Genomic DNA, 19,601 nt, shown 5'->3' with positions numbered 1-19,601 from the left:
TACAAATGATATGCTTATTTTACTTTGACTTCCCCTATGTCAACAGTCCTGAGTTTTTATAGTCCTGTGAAAATACAGTAGTCCAAAGTTTGCCATTGTGATCCACAGGGCTCATGGGCCTCTGAAGAACTGTGTATTGCTTTCAGTTCTATAGTGATTTTTTTTTTTAATGACTTTAAAATTGCCACGTTATGTCTTTACTTTAGCTGTCATTACTTCAACTATATATATTATTCATTATCCAATAAATTTTTCCTCTCATGTTCAGGATCTTGCCCAGTGTGTTACATGCCAAGAAAAACACATTACTATAAAGAAGGAACCACACGAGTCCCTTGGAATGACAGTAGCTGGGGGCCGAGGAAGTAAAAGTGGCGAACTGCCCATCTTTGTGACCAGTGTGCCACCTCATGGCTGCCTTGCACGTGATGGCAGAATCAAGAGAGGTAAGCTAGGATCTTGTACAGTTTCACCACATCTCCCAAAGTCAACTCACATTTTTAAAAATAATGTCTACAAAGTTTCCTATTAAACATGGCTTTTTAAAATCCTTTAAAATGTCCTGTACATAATGGAAGCATAAAGCCTCTCTATATAAGGTTAGAAAAATGCCTAACATAAAGGGAGATTGCTGAAGCTTAATAATCTTTCTAACAGTTACTCTGACTGTTGGATTATTTTATGTTGGAAAAGACCCTCTAAGAGATTTATGCTTCCAGCATTATGGTAGACCAGATACTTTGAAGGATCATCTCACTGAAATACACTTGTTGCTTATTAAAAAGGTGTCTGGGTGGGAGGAGGATCACAGAAGAGGTGGAGCAGAGACAAACTTAATAAAAAGGAGTGGTTTTTAGGGATTAATTCATTCACAATTTCACAACCCCCATTGATTGATACTATATAATTTGTGTGGGTGGGGGTGGTAGTGGTAACAGTAGCATTCTCCATACACTTGGTTCATATGGAAAAGTGAGTCTTGAAAGCTATTTCTCCAAAAATGAAGTCATACACAAAAATTAACTGATCCAAGACCTAAATGTAAGAGCTAAAACTTTTAGAAGAAAATCAAGTGTAAACCCTCATGGCCTTGGCTTATGCAACAGATTAATCAATGGTTATCATAGATATGACACCAAAAACACAAGCAATAAAGACATAGAAACAGATTAATCAATGGTTATCATAGATATGACACCAAAAACACACGCAATAAAGACATAGAAACAATCAAACTAAAAGCTCGTTCTTTGAAAAGATGAACAAAATTGATAAACCTTTAGCCAGACTCAAGAAAAAAAGGGAGAGGGTCTAAATCAATAAAATTAGAAATGAAAAAAGGAGAAGCCACAACCAACACAACAGAAATATAAAGGACCGTAGAGACTACTACAAGCAACTCTGTGGCAATAAGGGACAACCTAGAAGAAATGGACAAGTTCTTAGGAAAGGTGCAATCTCCCAAGACTAAACCAGGAAGATATAAAAAAATGAACAGACCAATTACAAGTACTGAAATTGTATCTGTCATTAAAAAACTCCCAATAAACAAAAGTCCAGGACCAGATGGCTTCATAGGAGCATTCTATCAAACATTTAGACAAGAGTTAACACCTATCCTTCCAAAACTATTACCAAAAATTGCATTCTGTGAAGCCACCATCACCCTGATACCAAAATCAGACAAAGATACCACAAAAAAGGAAAATTACAGGCCAATATCACTGATGAACATAGACTCAAAAATCCTCAACGAAATACTAGCAAACTGAATCCAACAGTACATTAAAAGGATCATACACCATGATCAAGTGGGATTTATCCCAGGGGTGGAAGGATTTTTCAGTGTCCACAAATCAATCTGTGTGATACACCACATTAACAAATTGAAGGATAAAAATCATATGATCATCTCAATAGATGCAGAAAAAGCTTTTGACAGAATTCAACATCCATTTATGATAAAAACTCTCCAGAAAGTGGGCACGGAGGGAACCTACCTCAACATCATAAAGGCCATATATGACAAACCCACAGCTAACATCATACTCAATGGTGAAAAGCTGAAAGCATTTCCTCTAAGATCAGGAACAAGACAAGGATGTCCACTCTCGCCACTTTTACTCAACATAGTTTTGAAAGCCCTAGCCACAGCAATCAAGAGGAGAAAAGGAAATAAAAGGAATCCAAATTGGAAAAGAAGTGAAACTGTCATTGTTTGCAGACGACATGACACTATACACAGAAAATCCTAAACGTGCTACCAGAAAACTACTACAGCTCACCAATGAATTCGATAAAGTAGCAGCATACAAAATTAATACACAGAAATCTGTTGCATTTCTATACACTAACAGTGAAAGACCAAAAAGAGGAATTAAGGAAACAATCCCAATTACCACTCCATCAAAAAGAATAAAAATACCCAAGAATAAACCTACCTAAGGAGGCAAAAGACCTGCACTCTGAAAAATAAGACACTGATGAAAGAAATCAAGGATGAGACAGATGGAAAGATATACCATGTCCTTGGATCAGAAGAATCAATACTGTCAAAGTGACTGTACTACCCAAGGCAATCAACAGATTCAGTGCAATTCCTGTCAGATTACCAATGGCATTTTTCACAGAACAGTAAATTTTAAAATTTGTATGAAAACACAAAATGCCCCGAATAGCTAAAGCAATCTTGAGAAAGAAAAATGGAGCTGGAGGAAACAGGCTCCCTGACCTCAAACTATACTATAATGCTACAGTAATCACAACAGTGTGGTACTGGCACAAAAACAGAAATATAGATCAACGGAACAGGATAGCCCAGAAATAAATACACGCACTTATGGTCTGTTAATCTACAGATGGCCAAAAGGCATGTGAAAAGATGCTCAACGTCACTAATTACTAGATATCACCTCACACCAGTCAGAATGCCCATCATCAAAAAGTCTACAAATAATAAATGCTGGAGAGGGTGTGGAGAAAAAGGAACCCTCCCTACAGTGTTGTTGGGAATGTAAATTGGTACAACTACTATGGATAACAGTATGGAGATTCCTTTAAAAAATAAAAATGGAGCTACCATATCCTGCAATCCCATTCCTGGGCATGTATTTGGAGAACATCATAATTTGAAAAGATATGTGCACCCCGATATTCATATCAGCACTATTTATAATAGCCAACACATGGAAGCAACCTAAGTGTCCATCAACAGATGAATGGATAAAGATGATGTGGTACATATTACAATGGAATATTACTCAGCCATTAAAAAGACGAAATAGTGCCAGTTGCAGCAACATGGATGGACCTAGAGATCCTCATACTAAGTGAAGTCATACAGAGAAAGGCAAATATCATATGACATCAACTTATATAGGGAATCTAAAAAAAATACAAGTCAACTTATTTACAAAACAGACTCACAGACTTTGAAAACAAACTTATAGTTACTGAAGGGGAAACATGGTGGGGAGGGATAAATTAGGAGTTTGGGATTACAGAACCCTTATAGCTCAATAATAAAAGACAAATAACCCAATTTAAAAATGGGCAACTGATCTGAATAGACATTTCTCCCAAGAAAATACACAGATGGACAATAATCACTTGAAAAGATACTCAGTGACATTAGTTATTGGGAAATGCAAATTCATCGCTAGGATGAATATAGAAAAAAAAGACAATAACATTTGGCAAGGATGTAAAGAAATCGAGACTCTCATATATTTGCCAGAGAGAATGTAAAACAGTACAACTGTGTTGTAAAACAGTTTAGCAGTTCTTCAGAAAGTTAAACAGTTGTCACATGACCCAGCAATTCCATTCCTAGTGAAATGAAAGCATGTTCACACAAAAACTTGTACGTGAAGGTTTATAGCAGTATTTTCCATAATAGCCAAAAAGTAAAAACATCCCAAATGTCCATTTACTGGTGAATGGATGAAGAGACTGTGATTTATCCATACAATGGAATATTACTTGGCCATAAAAAGGAATGAAATATTGACACATTGTACAATATAAATGAATCTTGGAAACATGCTAAGTAAAAGAAGCCAGTCAGAAAAGACCACATGATTCCATTTATATGAAATATCCAGAAAAGGCAAATCTATAGAGATGGAAAGTAGATTAGCAGTTGTTTAGGACTCAGGGAAGGGAACTGATTACTAATGGGTACAGGGTTTTGGGGGTGGTGATAAAAATTTTCTAAGAATGACATGATGGTTGTACAACTCTGTGACTATAAAACCATAAAATTACAGACTTTGGTATATGAATTATATCTTTAGAAGGCTTTTTAAAAGTTAGTTATTTGTTCTGTTGTGGAATTTGAGGTAATTTTATTTCCTTCTTGTTATTTTATGTTTTCGAAGTTTTCTACAAAGAGAATGTTTTGCTTTAATAATCTGAAAAATGATGAATTGGGGGAGGATTTTCCGTGGGCTTTCTTAGTACAAACATTTGTGCTTCCTATAAAACTAATCCTTTTCCTTCCTAACCTTTTATATGAGCCTCATTGCTCTTTTTTATTATATTACTTGGCAGAGCAACAAAGACTAGTTTTCTTCTTCAAGCAGGACATGTTCAAATCACAAGTTTCATTTCTTTGTGTAGGCCCAAGGGTATCTTCTCTACATACTGAGATGATTGCACTGAGTGAACTATGTAGGGCTGTCTAGATGTATAAAACCGTATCAGTATAAAGTAGAATATATTAAAAATTCCCTTCTAAGAGCAAAAGATCAAATCACTTTCTAATTGGAAGGAAGGGTAAGAAGAGAAATGAAGGTGCCCAGGGCCCGTCCACAGCTATACCAGGGCTGATGATGTGGACCCCAACTGCATTCCAGAGCCTCGAGCCAAACCTTTTCCTACATATTATTACATTGTTTAAAATTTTGGAATTGTTTAAAATTTTTGAATTGTTTTGGAGTGTTGTCCATGAATTGGATTTTTCCTCAGTATTCTAAGAATTATAAAGAGAAAAATGGTCTTTTCCCTTATTATGTCATCTGAGTTTTTGGAACTAACCTTTGTTAATTAGTTTACAGATAACAGGATTTACAGGGAAGTACTCACTTGGTGGCTCATTTTTCTTGCTCCCTTATTTGAACAGGTGACATCTTGTTGAATATCAATGGCATCGATTTGACCAGTTTAAGTCACAGTGAGGCTGTGGCTATGCTGAAGGCCAGCGCCACGTCACCCACGGTGGCCCTGAAAGCACTGGAGGTGCAGGTTGTGGAGGAGGCCACCCATGGCCCAGATGAGCAGCCCAGCACTGTCAGCGAGAATGAGTATGATGCCAGCTGGTCCCCGTCATGGGTCATGTGGCTTGGGCTGCCCAGGTACTGCAGCTTTTCTGTTGTTTTATGGAAAATTGCAATTGCAATTGCAATCTTCATCGGGGTAGCACAGCAAATTAAGAACGAAGCTGAAAAGACTTACCTCTGTTTACAAAAATAAATAAAGCTATTCTGTTCATTCCTACAAAAGGCTCCCCAGTGGGCCAGCTATGAGATTGGGTGGTCAGTCTCTTGCTTAGAACAGCTTTACCAACATTCACTCTGATACATGCTTAGACTTATGTGCATTTTTTCACCGGAAAAAAATAGGTCAAAGTGTGGGGCCTTTCCCTATCCCAGAAGTCTTTCTAAAAGCCCTACTCTTCTTACAAAGGAGTGTAAAACGGAGTTTTTATTGGACATAAGAGTCTTTAGGCCACACCCTTGCTGTTCAAGCGTTACTGCTCTTGACCCCCTTTAGGAGGAGGTCACAGCTCATGACCGGCTCACCAGACAGGACATTCTGTAGTTGGTCGGTGTCTGGTCGTGAGACATTTTGGAACCTCCAGGTGGTAGTTGTGTAATTTGGTACTGAGGTAGAGAGGATGTGAATTACCATCTTCATTTGTTTCCAACTCAGTTTAGATTCTTATTGTACAGAAGAATCCTGAAACTGAAATACGATGAAACGTTTTGACTTTTAAACTGGTATGAAAATGACTGATTCTTTAAGCAATAAGAATATGCCCGTTTCTGAGCCATCTAGCTTCATGTGGAATAAATTTATAATAACTAGCATTTATACAGTGCTATATGGTTTATAAAGTACTTTCACATGAAGAATAACACAAAAAGCAAGGATACTATTGGATTTCATTTATTAATTTAACTTGCTGACTTGTCCTCTCAGTTAAAAGAAGAAGAAAAAAAAAGTAAGAGGGCATAAAACTGTAATAGAATAACTGTTTCAGGGAACTCTAGGGCCCCTGTGGAGAGATTTTTCATGACAGAGATGATTAACTGCTTCATATATTTAAAAACTGATTTTTTTCCCCATTAAAAAGTCAACATAGATTTAAATGGTTCCTATTCAACTCCTGCAGACATGCCATCTAAGTTGTGAGGTGTCAGCTGTCAGAAGGAACCTAACTGATCTTATTAAACACTCAGCCCAGAACTTTGTGTGTGAAGTTGTACCCTCATGCTGAGCAGTTCTGCCCAAGTGCCCAACTCCGCTGCTGCACAGGCCGAGACCAACGGCGTCCTGGAGAAACCCCCATGCTTCTTGTAGCTTTCCTTATTTGTTATTCCAGGCTAGTTTTGGGGTATCTCTTCCTTTGTTCAGAGCAGTTTCTGATGTGCCAGGAAGAATAACAAAGATTTTAGATGAGAAGTGCACAGGATAGTACAAGGCAATCTACAGAGTCGATGCAATCCCTATCAAATTACCAAGGGCATTCTTCACAGAACTAAAAAAATTAAAAAGTTGTATGGAAACACAAAAGACCCCAAATAGCCAAAGCAATCCTGAGAAGGAAAAATGGATAAGTGATCAAGATGGCGAAGTAGTAGGACGTGAAGCTCACCACCTCCCACAAATACATCTACATGTGGAACAATTCTCACAGAGTATCTACTGAATGCTGGCAGAAGACCTCAGACTGCTGAAAGGGCAAGAAAATCTTCACATAACCAGGCAGGACAAAAGAAAGAGAAAAAGAAAGTGAGACAGGAATCAGGACAGGACCTGTGCCCCTGGGAGGGAGCTGTGAAAGAGGAAAGGTTCCTGCATCCTGGGAGGCCCCCTCACCAGCGGGAAGATTAGCCAGGACAGAAGGGGAGCTTCAGAACCTCAGAGGAGAACGCAGCAGCTGGTTTTATGGCAGCCAGAGCAGTGGGAAGACTGCACAGATGGTCAGTGCCACCACCCTGCACTCCCCAGCCTGAGACACATGTCTGCCCGTACAGGTGGATGCTGGAACTTGGCCTTTGGAGATCAGACCTGGGGAGAGGACTGGGGTTGGCTGTGCAGAAACAGCCGTGGGGGGTGGGGGGCTGACATCTACTGTGACTGCACCTGAGGGTATACATGGAGGAAGCCTGGGCCACCTCAGAGGCCAGGCACCGTTGTTTGGGGGATGCACAAGGGGAGGGGCAGGACCTTGCACTGTAGCCTTTTCCCCTGTGTGTGCGCTCAGAGGTCAGGACACTGCCTGCACAGGCTCCAGGAGCAGTAGCAAGCCGCCTCCTGCCCAGACGCCAGGAGCAGTCACAAGCCACTGCCACGTCCCTCCTGGACTACAGGAGTGGTTGTGAGCTACCTCCGCTCCCATCGTGTGCTCCAGGGGTGAGGCTGAGCTGCCACCACCACCCAGAATCCCAGGACCAGGCATCAGCACACTCCCTATCAAGGGGATAATGATCAGCACATGCTGAGGAAACAGGCGACATACATCCATACTAAAAACCACCCTCGCACCAAGTATATTAAACCCACACACGCTACACAGCAACGCCCCTAAATATAAATAGCGCTCCAAGGCCACAGAGTAAGAGATATAGGACTAAATATAAAAAATACAATATAAGAAATGTAAGTAACATGAAGAAGCAGAGGAACCACTCCCAATTAAATGACCAAGAGAATTCCCCAGAAAGAACAAACAATGAAACAGACCTCTTCAGTATTTTCATTATCTCCTTGTTGAAATGGGTGTCTATTAGACTGAAGGAATGAAGAAAGGCTGTGGACAGAAATGCAGAGTACTGTAAAAATGAGCCAGAAACTATAAAGAGGAACCAAGAAAAATAAGAAAACTCATTTGCAGAGATGAAAGCTGAGCTAAAGGCAATGAACAACAGAATGAATAAGGCAGAAAAACGAATAAGTGACCTGGAAGGTAGAATAATGAAAATCACCCAATCAGGACAGCAGACAGAAAACCAAACGAAAAATAATGAAAGCAATATAAGAGACGTATGGGATAAAGTGGGCCAATCTACTTATAATAGGAATTCCAGAAGGGGAAGAAACAGAAAAGGGGACCGAAATGTATTTGAAAAAATTGTGGCTGAAAACTTCCCAAACCTAAAGAAGGAAACAGATATCCAGGTACAGGATAAACAAGATAAACCCAAACAGACCTATACCAAGACATATTATAATAAAAATGGCACAAGTTAAAGAGAAGATTCTAAAGGCAGCAAGAGAAAAAGAGTTAATAATAAAGGAAGCCCCCATAAGGCTATCAGCTGATTTCTCTACAGAAACATTGCAGGCCAAAACGGAGTAGCAAGATTTCAAAGTCCTGAAAGGGAAAAATATGCAACCTAGGATACTCTACCCAGCAAGATTATCATTTAGAATAGGAGAGATAAAGAATTTCTCAGACAAGCAAAAACTAAAAGAATACAGCAATACTAAACCTATCCTAAAGGAAATATTGAAAGGTCTTCTCCAAATGAAAAAGAAGAATCTATAGAAAAGAAAGTCACAAGTGGAAAGTAAATCACTTAAATAAGCCAGTACACAGATTAAAAAAAAAAATTCTGTGAAAGTGATGATAAACACAATGAACAGCAAAAGGATGAACATGAAGATGTAAAAGAGGACACCAGAATCATAAAACGTGGGGGAGGAGAGTAAGAAAATGTAACCTTTTTTTCCTAGAATGTGTTTGGCAGTCATAATATAGGCTCAATCTAAGGCAAATAGATACAGGAAGGGGGTAACATACTTGAAAAACAGGGTTAACCACAAATCTAAAGTATACAATAGATTCACAAAAACCAAAGAGAACATAAGTATAATACAAAAGAAAATCATTAAACCACTAAAGAAAAAGGGACAAAGAAGAAGTATAAAACCAATGAGAAAACAAGGTTTAAAATGGCAGTAAATACGTATCTATCAATAATTACCTTAAATATCAATGATTAAATGCTCCAATCAAAAGACACAGAGTAGCAGATTGGATTAAAAAAAAAAGAGCCCACAATATGCTGCCTACAGGAGACCCACTTTAGGGCAAAGGACACATACATTGAAAGTGGGGGAATGGAAAAAGATATTTCACGCAAATGGAAATGGCAAGAAAGCGGGGGTTGTAATACTCAGACAGACTAGACTTTAAAACAAAGGCCGTAAAGAAAGATAAAGAAGGACACTATATAATGATAAAAGGATCAGTACAAGAAGAGGATTTGACACTAATCAACATATATGTATGTACCTATTGTAGGAGCACCCAAATACATAAATACTAACAAACAAAGGGAGAAATGGACAGGAATACAATAACAGTAGGAGACTTTAACACCCCACTCACATCAGTGGACAGATCTTCTAGACAGAAAATCAGTAAAGCAATAAAGATCCTAACTGATAGAACAGAACAGTTAGACTTCATTTATATATTCAGGACATTACAACCAAAAAACCCCAGAATACACAATTCTTTTCAAGTACACATGGAACATTCTCTAGGATTGACCACATACTAGGGCAAAATACAAGCCTCATCAAATTTAAGAGTATAGAAATTATCTGAAGCATCTTTTCTGACCACAATGGCATGCAACTAGGAATTAACCACAGAAAAATAAATGAGGGGGGAAAAATGGTTACATGGAGACTAAACAATATGCTACTAAAAAACCAGTGGGTCAACAAGGAAATCAAAGAGGAAATTAAAAAATACCTTGAGATAAATTACAATGAAAACAACCATACAATATCTACGGGATGCAGCAAAAGCAGTTCTCAGAGAGAAGTTCATAGCAATACAGGCCTTCATCTCAAACAACCTAATAAAAGAATAAGAAGGACAAACAAAACCTAAAAAGATCGGAGGGGAAATCAATAAAATAGAGATTAGAAGAACAATAGAAAAATAATCAGTAAAACTAAGAGCTGGTTCTTTGAAAGGATCTGGCCAGGCTCACCAAGAAGAAAAGAGAAAGAACCCAAATATCCAAAATAAGAAATGAAGAAGGAGACATAACAATAGTGCAGAAATACAAAAACCATAAGGGAATACTATGAACAATTATATGCCAACAAATTCAACAACCTAGAAGAAATGGACAAGTTTCTAGAAACAAACAGCCCACCAAAACTGAATCAAGAAGAAATAGGTAATCTGAACAGAGCAGTCACTAGAAGTGAAATAGAATCTGCAGTTTTAAAGTTCACTACAAACAAAAAGTCCAGGACCCAGATGGCTTCACAGGCGAATTCTACCAAACATACAAAAAGGAACTTATACCAATACTTCTCAAACTCTTCCAGAAAACTGAAGAGAAGAGAACACTCCCAAAGACATTCTATAAAGCTATCATCACACTGATACCAAAACCAGAGAAAGACACGACCGGAAAAGAAAACTACAGGCCAGTATCTTTGATGAATATAGATGCAGAAATTCTCAAGAAAATAACACATAAGACCATACACTATGACCAAGTGGGACTCACCCCAAGTTCGCAAGGATGGTTCAACATAAGCAAATCAATCAATGTGATATACCACATCAACAAAAGACAAAAACCACGTAATCATCTCAACAGATGGAGAAAAAGCATTTGACAAAATTCAACATCCACTCATGATTAAAAAAAAAAAAAAAACTCTTACAAAAGTGGGTATAGAGGGAACATATCTCAATATAGTAAAAGCTATTTATGACAGACCCACAGCCAATATAATACTAAATGGTGAAAAGCTGAAAGCCTTCCTGCTAAAATCTGGAACAAGACAAGGATGCCCACTTATCTCTTCTATTCAACATAGTGTTGAAAGTCCTAGCCTCAACAATCAGACAAGAAAAAGAAAAGGTATCCAAATTGGAAAGGAAGAGGTAAAATTGTCATTATATGCAGATGATATGATACTATATGAGAAAAACTCCACACAAAAACTACTAGAACTGATCAACAAATTCAGCAAGTTAGCAGTATACAAGATTAACATTCAGAAATCAGTTGCATTTCTTTACACCAACAATGAACTATCAGAAAGGGAATGTAAAAAACAATACCTTTTAAAATTGCACCCCCCAAAATAAAATACTTAGGAATGAACCTGACCAAGGAGGTGACAGCCTTATACCCTGAGAACTATAAAACATGAATAAAGAAACTGAAGATGACTCAAGGAAATGGAAAGATATCGATTGGAAGAATATTGTTAAAATGGCCATACTACCCAAAGCAATCTACATATTTAATGCAATCCCTATCAAATGACATTTTTCACAGAACTAGAATAATCTAAAATTCATATGGAACCCAGAATTGCCAAAGTAATCCTGAAGAAAAAGACAAAAGCAGAAGGCATAACCCTCCCAGACTTCAGACAGTACTACAAAGCTACAGTAATTAAAACAGGGTGGTACTGGCACAAAAACAGACATATGGATCAATGGAACAGAATAGAGAGCCCAGAAATAAACCCATACACCTACAGTCAATTAATCTTTGACAAAGGAAGCAAGAATACACAATGGAAAAAGAGTCTCTTCAGCAAGTGGTGTTGGGAAAGTTGGACAGCCGCACGTAAATCAATGAAGATACACCATACACAGGTCTCGCCATACACAAAAATAAACTCAAAATGGCTTAAAGACTTAAACATAAAACATGACATCATAAAACTCCTAGAAGAGAACGTATGCAAAACTTTCTCTGATGTAAATCATACCAGTGTTTTCTTAGGTCAGTCTCCCAAGGCAATAGAAATAAAAAAAAAAAACAAATGGGAACTAATCAAACTTAACGAACTTTTGCACAGCAAAGGAAACCATAAACAAAAAGACAACCTACAGAACAGGAGAAAATATCTGCAAATGGTGTGACCTACAAGGCCTTAATTTACAAAATATATAAGCAGCTCACAAGTCAACAACAACAACAACAAAAGAACCCAATTAAAAAATGGACAGAAGACCTAAATAGACATTTCTCCAAAGATGACATACAGATGGCCAATAAGCACATGAAAAGATGCTCAACATCGCTAATTATAAGAGAAATTCAAATCAAAATTACAATGAGGTATCACCTCACACCAGTCAGAATAGCCATCATTAAAAAGTCTACAAACAATAAATCCTGGAGAGGGTGTGGAGAAAAGGGAACCCTCTTGCCTTGTTGGTGGGAATGTAAATTGGTACAACCACTATAGAAAACAGCATGGAGGTTCCTTAAAAAACTAAAAATAGAGCTACCATATGATCCAGCAATCCCACTCCTGGGCATATATCTAGAGGAAGCTGTAATTCAAAAAGAGACAGGCACCCCAGTGTCCACTGCAGCACTATTTACAATAGCCAAGACACGGAAGCAACCTAAATGTCCTGGACAGAGGAATAAAGATGTGGTACATGTATACAATGGACTACTACTACTCAGCCTTAAAAATAAGAATGAAATAGTGCTATTTGCAGCATCATGGATGGACCTAGAGATTATCATACTAAGCGAAGTCAGACAGAGAAAGACAAATATCATATGACATCACTTATATGCGGAATCTAAAATATGACACAAATAAACCTATGTATGAAACAGACTCACAGACATAGCAAACACACAGGTGGTTGCCAAGGGGGAGGGGATTGGGGGAAGGGTGGAATGGGAGGTTAGGGTTAGCAGATGCAAGCTTTTATATATAGAATGGGTAAACATCAAGGTCCTACTGTATAGCACAGAGAACTAGTCAGTATCCTACAATAAACCATAATGGAAAAGACTACAAAAAATAATGTATATATATGTAAAACAATCACTTTGCTGTACAGCAGAAATAAACACAACACTGTAAATCAACTATACTTCAATTTAAAAATATACTGATTAAAAAAAAAGAGCTGGAAGAATCAGACTCCCTGACTTCAGCCTATACTACAAAGCTACAGTCATCAAAACAGTATGGTACTGATATAGATCAATGGAACAGGATAGAAAGCCCAGAGATAAACACATGCACATATGGTCACCTTATTTTTGATAAAGGAGGCAAGAATATACAATGGAGAAAAGACAGCCTCCTCAATAAGTGGTGCTGGGAAAACCAAACAGCTACATGTAAAATAATGATATTAGAACATTCTCTAACACCATACACAAAAATAAACTCAAAATGGATTAAAGACTTAAATGTAAGGCTAGATACTTTAAAACTCTAAAGGGAAAACACAAGCAGAATACTCTCTGACATAAATCACAGCAATATCTTTTTGGATCCACCTCCTAGAGTAATGAAAATAAAAGCAAAAATAAACAAATGGGACCTAAATAAACTTAAAAGCTTTTGCACAACAAAGGAAACTATAAACAAAATGAAAAGACAACCCACAGAATGGGAGAAAATATTTGCAAACGATGCGACTGACAAGGGATTAATCTCCAAAATATACAAATAGCTTATGCAGCTCTGTATTAAAAAAAAAAACCCAATTTAAAAAATGGGCCGATCTAAACAGACATTTCTCCAAAGAAGACATACGGATGGCCAAATAGCACATGAAAATAGGCTCAGAATTGCTAATTATTAGAAAAATGCAAATCAAAATTACAATGAGGTATCACCTCACACCAGTTAGAATAGCCATCATTAAAAAGTCTACAAACAATAAATGCTGGAAAGGGTGTGGAGAAAAGGGAACCCAACAACACTGTTGGTGGGAATGTAATTGGTACAACCACTATGGAGAACAGTATGGAGGTTCCTTAGAGAACTAAAAACAGAGCTACCATACGATCCAGCAATCCCACTCCTGGGCATATATCCAGAGAAAACCATAATTCGAAAAGATACAGGCACCCCAATGTTCACTGCAGCTCTGTTTACAATAGCTAAGACATGGAAACAACCTAAACGTCCATCGACAGAGGAACAGTTAAAGATGTGGTACGTGTATACAATGGAATACTACTCAGCCATAAAAAGAGTGAAATAATGCCATTTGCAGCAACATGGATGGACCTAGAGATGATCATACTAAGTGGAGTCAGACAGAGAAAGACAATTATCATACGTCACTTACATGTGGAATCTTAAAAAAATGATACAAATCAACTTATTTACAAAACAGAAACAGAGTCATGGACTTCGAAAACACACTTCCAGTTACCAAAGGGAAACATGGTGGGGAGGGATAAATTAGCAGTTTGGGGTTAACATAAACACACTACTACATATAAAATAGATAACCAAAAAAGACCTACTGTATAGCACAGGGAACTCTATGCAATATTCTGTAATAACCTATATGTGAAAAGAATCTGAAAAAGAATGGATATGTATATATGTATAACTGAATCACTTAGCTGTACACCTGAAACACAATACTGTAAATCAACTATATTCCAATATAAAGTTAAACAATAAATACACAGGATAGTAAAACCTGTTTTTGAGCCCACCTGTGTCAAAAGAATACCTGTCAATAAACAGCCGCTGTTCTGTGGATTCTCGGAGGTCTCTATTGTATGCAAACCCGTACTCAGCAACTGTGGGTCACAGGGGCCGCCACCTAGGGTAGCAGCTCTGGTTTTCCTAAGAGGGAGGCTCTTCCACTATGATTTGCTGGGTGTACCAGACAACTGCTCATCTGTGTTTTGCTTTTTTGCAGAAGATTCAGAATAATGAAAACAACCTGCACTGTCCTAAAATATCAGGCCACTGTGTGGGACTCTTCTGCATCTCAGGAGCCTTTTTAATGCTGATCACTGAGCTAAGAAAGTAGACCAGATGAGAAGTTCTAGCATGTTGTTTATTGCTCCCCAACAATGATGCACGTAACATGGTGTGTAGTTATAACAAACGTGAACAGGCTATAAAAAGCCTTCCCACTAATTTTTCTTGATTTCTGTTTTTGTTTATAGTGCCCTTCACAGCTGCCATGATATAGTTTTGCGAAGAAGTTACTTGGGAAGCTGGGGCTTCAGTATCGTTGGTGGATATGAAGAAAACCACACCAATCAGCCTTTCTTCATTAAAACCATTGTCTTGGGAACTCCTGCTTATTACGATGGAAGATTAAAGTGAGTCTTGTTATGTTTAATGATGTACTTTGTGTTTATTCTAGACTGGGGTCAGCTCCAAATCCAGCCTGATGTCTGTTTTTATAAAGTTTTATTGGAACATGCCCACGCTCACTCGTTTGCGTATCACCATGGCTGCTTCCGAGCCATGACGGCAGAGCCGAGTGGCTGTGACAGAGACCGGTGATTCGCAGAGCCTGAGATATTGATCTACCATCTGGCCCTTTACAGAACGGTTTGCCAGCCCTGGTCTAGATTGAAGCACCTTTACCATCTTGGCACTCATAGGTTCAGTGCCTGTTATTAGATTAACAAAATAAAGCTGAGTCGTTTGGGCACATTGTGACGTGACAACTTGCTCTGAACACTTGGGTCCAGTCCCGTCATTAGGTAACTTTTTCTCTGCAGCACTTATGTCAGCCTAACATTCAATTTATGCAAGTCCACATGGGAGGGATTTTGTTGCACTTCTTGCTATATCCCTGGCGGCCATCACAGGGCCTTGTGTATGTAGTAAAGTCTTCGTCAACACTGGATGGGTGATGTGCGGGCCAGGCGCAGGACTAGGCGCTGGGCACGGGTTACTGAATCTTCTTAGTAACCTGTGAGGTAAGTGCTGCTGTGGTTCCTATTTTATACGCAAGATCACTGAGGCTTCGACAGGTTAAAAACCTGCCCACAGTCGAACAGCTGGAAGTAGTTGACAGTGATTTAAACCAGGACCGTGTGGCTCAGAGCCTTTGCCATTCAGCCCCGCTACTGTCACCACTGGGCAAAAAGCATTCTCTCAATCTCTGTGCCGCCTCTTTTTCAAAGCTCAGGCACGTTGAGAAGAAAGAGGTCTTATATCAAGAGATTACACAAGCAGAGGAGATGGGTGACCAAGTTCTTAGTGCCTAGTTTTGGATGAAAGAAACGGTTCTTAAAAAGTGGATGCTGACAGCCTCGTCAGCGAGCTGCACAAATGGGGAGTTTACACTGTTTGCAAACACAGAGTGACAGCTCAAGAATACTGGGACAAGCCGATCAGGGTTAGTGTGCTGCAGATCAGTCTTACCCTGACACAGATGGAAAAACATCATTATTTTAGGAGGAAAGAGGAATGGGGGGATGACTTAACTGTTCTCTTAGCCAAGTTACTCAACCAGTCTGGGTCTCATGCAAATTATAAACTAACTTCCACTTACTTCCAAAAAGCAACTGAAGCAGCTCACAGTAAAGTAGCATATGTGTATTCACACTAAAGACTAAAAATCAAAGGCGAGAAAGGCCTTCGGACTCATCATCCATTCGTGGTAATTCGCCTTGGAGGACAGTGAGCATGCGTAGCTGACAGAGGAGGTGCGGGTCTTATTCTCAATTTAATTGAGCCCTCGAATGTATGAGCGGTAAGGATGAACGATGAAAATCAGCAGCACCGTCCAAATGTATCATCTGGTATTTTTAAAAGAGGCAGCAGGGGCTTCCCTGGTGGCGCAGTGGTTGAGAGCCCGCCTGCCGATGCAGGGGACACGGGTTCGTGCCCCGGTCCGGGAGGATCCCACGTGCCACGGAGCGGCTGGGCCCGTGAGCCATGGCCGCTGAGCCTGCGCGTCCGGAGCCTGTGCTCCGCAACGGGAGAGGCCACAGCAGTGAGAGGCCCGCGTACCGCAAAAAAAAAAAAAAAAAAAGGCAGCAGATTTATTCTCTTAACTATATGTTGCTTAAGCTTATATGAAAATTATTCTGCTTGCCCTTAAAATCATCTACCAGTTAGAGGAGAGGCTGGCAAGGGAAAGCCAACACAGGCTTAAAAATCACCCCAGATGTCTCTCAAAGTAAACTGTGTAGCCTACTCATTGACAGTGGTTAAGTGTGGTTTTCCTGCGAAGCAAGTCCCGGGATAACAGTTTCAGAATCACAGAAACAGTGACTGTCTCTGTCTGTCGTTGTGCAGGTGTGGAGACATGATCGTGGCCGTAAACGGCCTGTCGACCGTGGGCATGAGCCACTCGGCGTTGGTCCCCATGCTGAAGGGGCAGAGGAACAAAGTCACACTGACAGTGGTCTGCTGGCCTGGCAGCCTGGTGTAGACTCTGAAGTTGGTTTTAAGTCAAACATCTTCCTTTCTTTAGGGCTTGGAAAGAAAACTCTGGTTTTGTCGAGTTTCTGTTTGTAAGGGGCTGCAGACACAGCTGGGTATACGCAGGGTCAAAACCACTAGGCTCGTCTTTTGTTATTGAAATGTTTCCTTCCGTTTGCCAGCTCAGTGCCCGTCTTCCACTAACCCTTGTGAGACCACATTTTCAGAATTCAGATTCTCAGCTGTCACAATGTGAGCTATAATAAAGAATGAAGTCCGCCCAAACTGTGAGCCAGCCGGCTGGGTCAGATGACTTCTGGTGGCTCTGTTTTCACTAACTGAGTCAGAAAATGAGTTCCACGTGCCCAAGACGGGCAGCACGTGCTGCCCCTGGAGCGGCAGTGCCGGGAACGGATGCGTTTGGAGTTTGGATAAGGCTTTCCCAGTTTACACGGTGCCACATTTCAAAACTTCATGCTGTTTATAAGGAGATTTTTCTGGCTTATTTTATTTCTGCTTTAATCTCAGTACTCATAGATGAAGACATTAAGTCTGAGACCCCTAAAGAGATTTTTTAAAAATAATGTACCATTATTAGAATAGTAGAGAATAAAAGATAACACTATCCAGTGACAAAGGAATTTGGAGATAATTATAGTTTACAGCTGGAGATGGTAAAAGCCGCATTTACTTGCACAGTCCAAACGCATTAAAGAGTCATTTCCAAGAGGATGTTTTGTTAGGTAGGAAAATTTTGAAGCAGTTTTTGCTAAAAATCATTTTCTAACGTTTGTATTATGCTCCTATCAGCAAACTTGGCTGGAAATGTTTCTGTGATTTATGCAATTAGATGATAAAAATGAAACCAGATTGCTGTTAAATGCACATTCATATATATCACAGCTAAGTAGAAGACACACCTTTTTTACTTTATTCTCAAGTGTTTTAGAAACCGTTATTTTTCCCCATTATTTCTTTACTTAGTTATTTCAGGAAAAATTCTGAAAGATACTAACATGTGAAACCTGCTATACCAGATTTTAAAAACACTTTTCAGTCAGTCCTTCTTGGTCACTAGACTATCTCATGCTTTTTGAAATGTTTTTGAAAACTGACCAGCCCATTTTGTTTGTCTTTTAACCATCACAGTTGTCCATTGGAAGCACACATAAAGAAGTGAATAAGAGGAAAGTCTTTATCTTATGAATATTATGCATACTTGAAAAAAGTTTCATTTAGAAATCTAGTTCAGAATCTGAGCTAATACAAGTGACCTCTAATAAATGGTGTTGATGGTCAGAGAATGTATTTCAGAATACTACAGTATATTATGAAGCATGACCACTTTATTTCAAAACTTAGCAGTTGCCTTGCTGGGGTTTATTGTTTCTGTAGCGTGTCACAGATTATTCCAGTGAGTTTTTTAACGATTGTTTTTAAACATATCTCTTGACTAAATAAGAAATGGCAACAGTAATCATTACTGACTTGTTCAACCCCTCAGCGACACTGTATGATCAGCAGTTAACCAAGAGGCAGTGGAATGCCCTATGCAGTATATTACTGTTATGTGATGATGGGCTTTTGAAGCAACTTGATATTGAAATGCTTTGTTATTCTAATTGACATAGAACAAGTTTTTTTTCCTGCTCCCCAAATAGAATTTTGTAGCCTACTTTGCTATTTTTTAAAACATTTTGTAAGAATGCATCATTCTTGGGGAGTGGTCACCCATCAACAAATATCCTAACTGCCACTTTGTTACAAATAAAATGCTTACAGCGAACCTGGTGATAAAATGAATATTTTGAAAGATGACTTTTTTTCAATATTATTTTTATCATGGAAATCTTGAAATCAGTTTAAGCTAATTTGGTTTTATTATAAAAGACTGTAGCTGTTGATCAGAATGATATTTGGTGATGGAAACTTGTTCATAATTTATTGATACTGTCGAAATATTTGAATTCTCTCATTTTAAGCTTAGATATTTTGATTTGTTCTGTGCCTTCAGTTTAAATTACTTCAGGATTTTTCAGATGTGTTTAAATAATGGTGTGATAATCATTTAGGATGGAAATAAAAATCATCCTTTCCGTAAGAGCGACATTGTCTCTTTTCCTGCACAGCAGATGCTGACTCATGTGTGGTCCTTATCTTTGTTCGTGGCATTTTGTCATCGCTACGATATCCCAAGCTTG

The 19,601-nt window shown here is 38.8% G+C and overlaps 2 protein-coding genes across 4 annotated transcripts in view; one reads left to right on the top strand and one right to left on the bottom strand.

The window, feature by feature from the left end:
- LNX2 (ligand of numb-protein X 2) overlaps window positions 1-19,547 on the top strand; it is a 164,686-nt gene extending 145,139 nt beyond the window's left edge. For 2 of the 3 annotated variants that reach the window (XM_030882614.3, XM_060287938.2), the window contains 4 exons: window positions 269-446; window positions 5,123-5,354; window positions 15,180-15,338; window positions 17,275-19,546. In XM_030882614.3, the coding sequence (XP_030738474.2) occupies window positions 269-446; window positions 5,123-5,354; window positions 15,180-15,338; window positions 17,275-17,410 (705 nt within the window). In that variant the 3' untranslated portion in view covers window positions 17,411-19,546. Of the gene's footprint in view, window positions 1-268; window positions 447-5,122; window positions 5,355-15,179; window positions 15,339-17,274 lie in introns of all 3 variants that reach the window. The other variant, XM_060287937.2, reaches the window with a different exon arrangement.
- LOC132593877 (collagen alpha-1(I) chain-like) overlaps window positions 1-19,601 on the bottom strand; it is a 71,014-nt gene that overhangs the window by 26,264 nt on the left and 25,149 nt on the right. The gene's annotated exons all lie outside the window — the stretch shown is intronic.

This window comes from Globicephala melas, chromosome 18 (assembly GCF_963455315.2).
Source record: "Globicephala melas chromosome 18, mGloMel1.2, whole genome shotgun sequence".
Classification (NCBI taxonomy): Eukaryota; Metazoa; Chordata; class Mammalia; order Artiodactyla; family Delphinidae; genus Globicephala; species Globicephala melas.
This window is presented reverse-complemented; position numbering and strand designations above follow the sequence as displayed.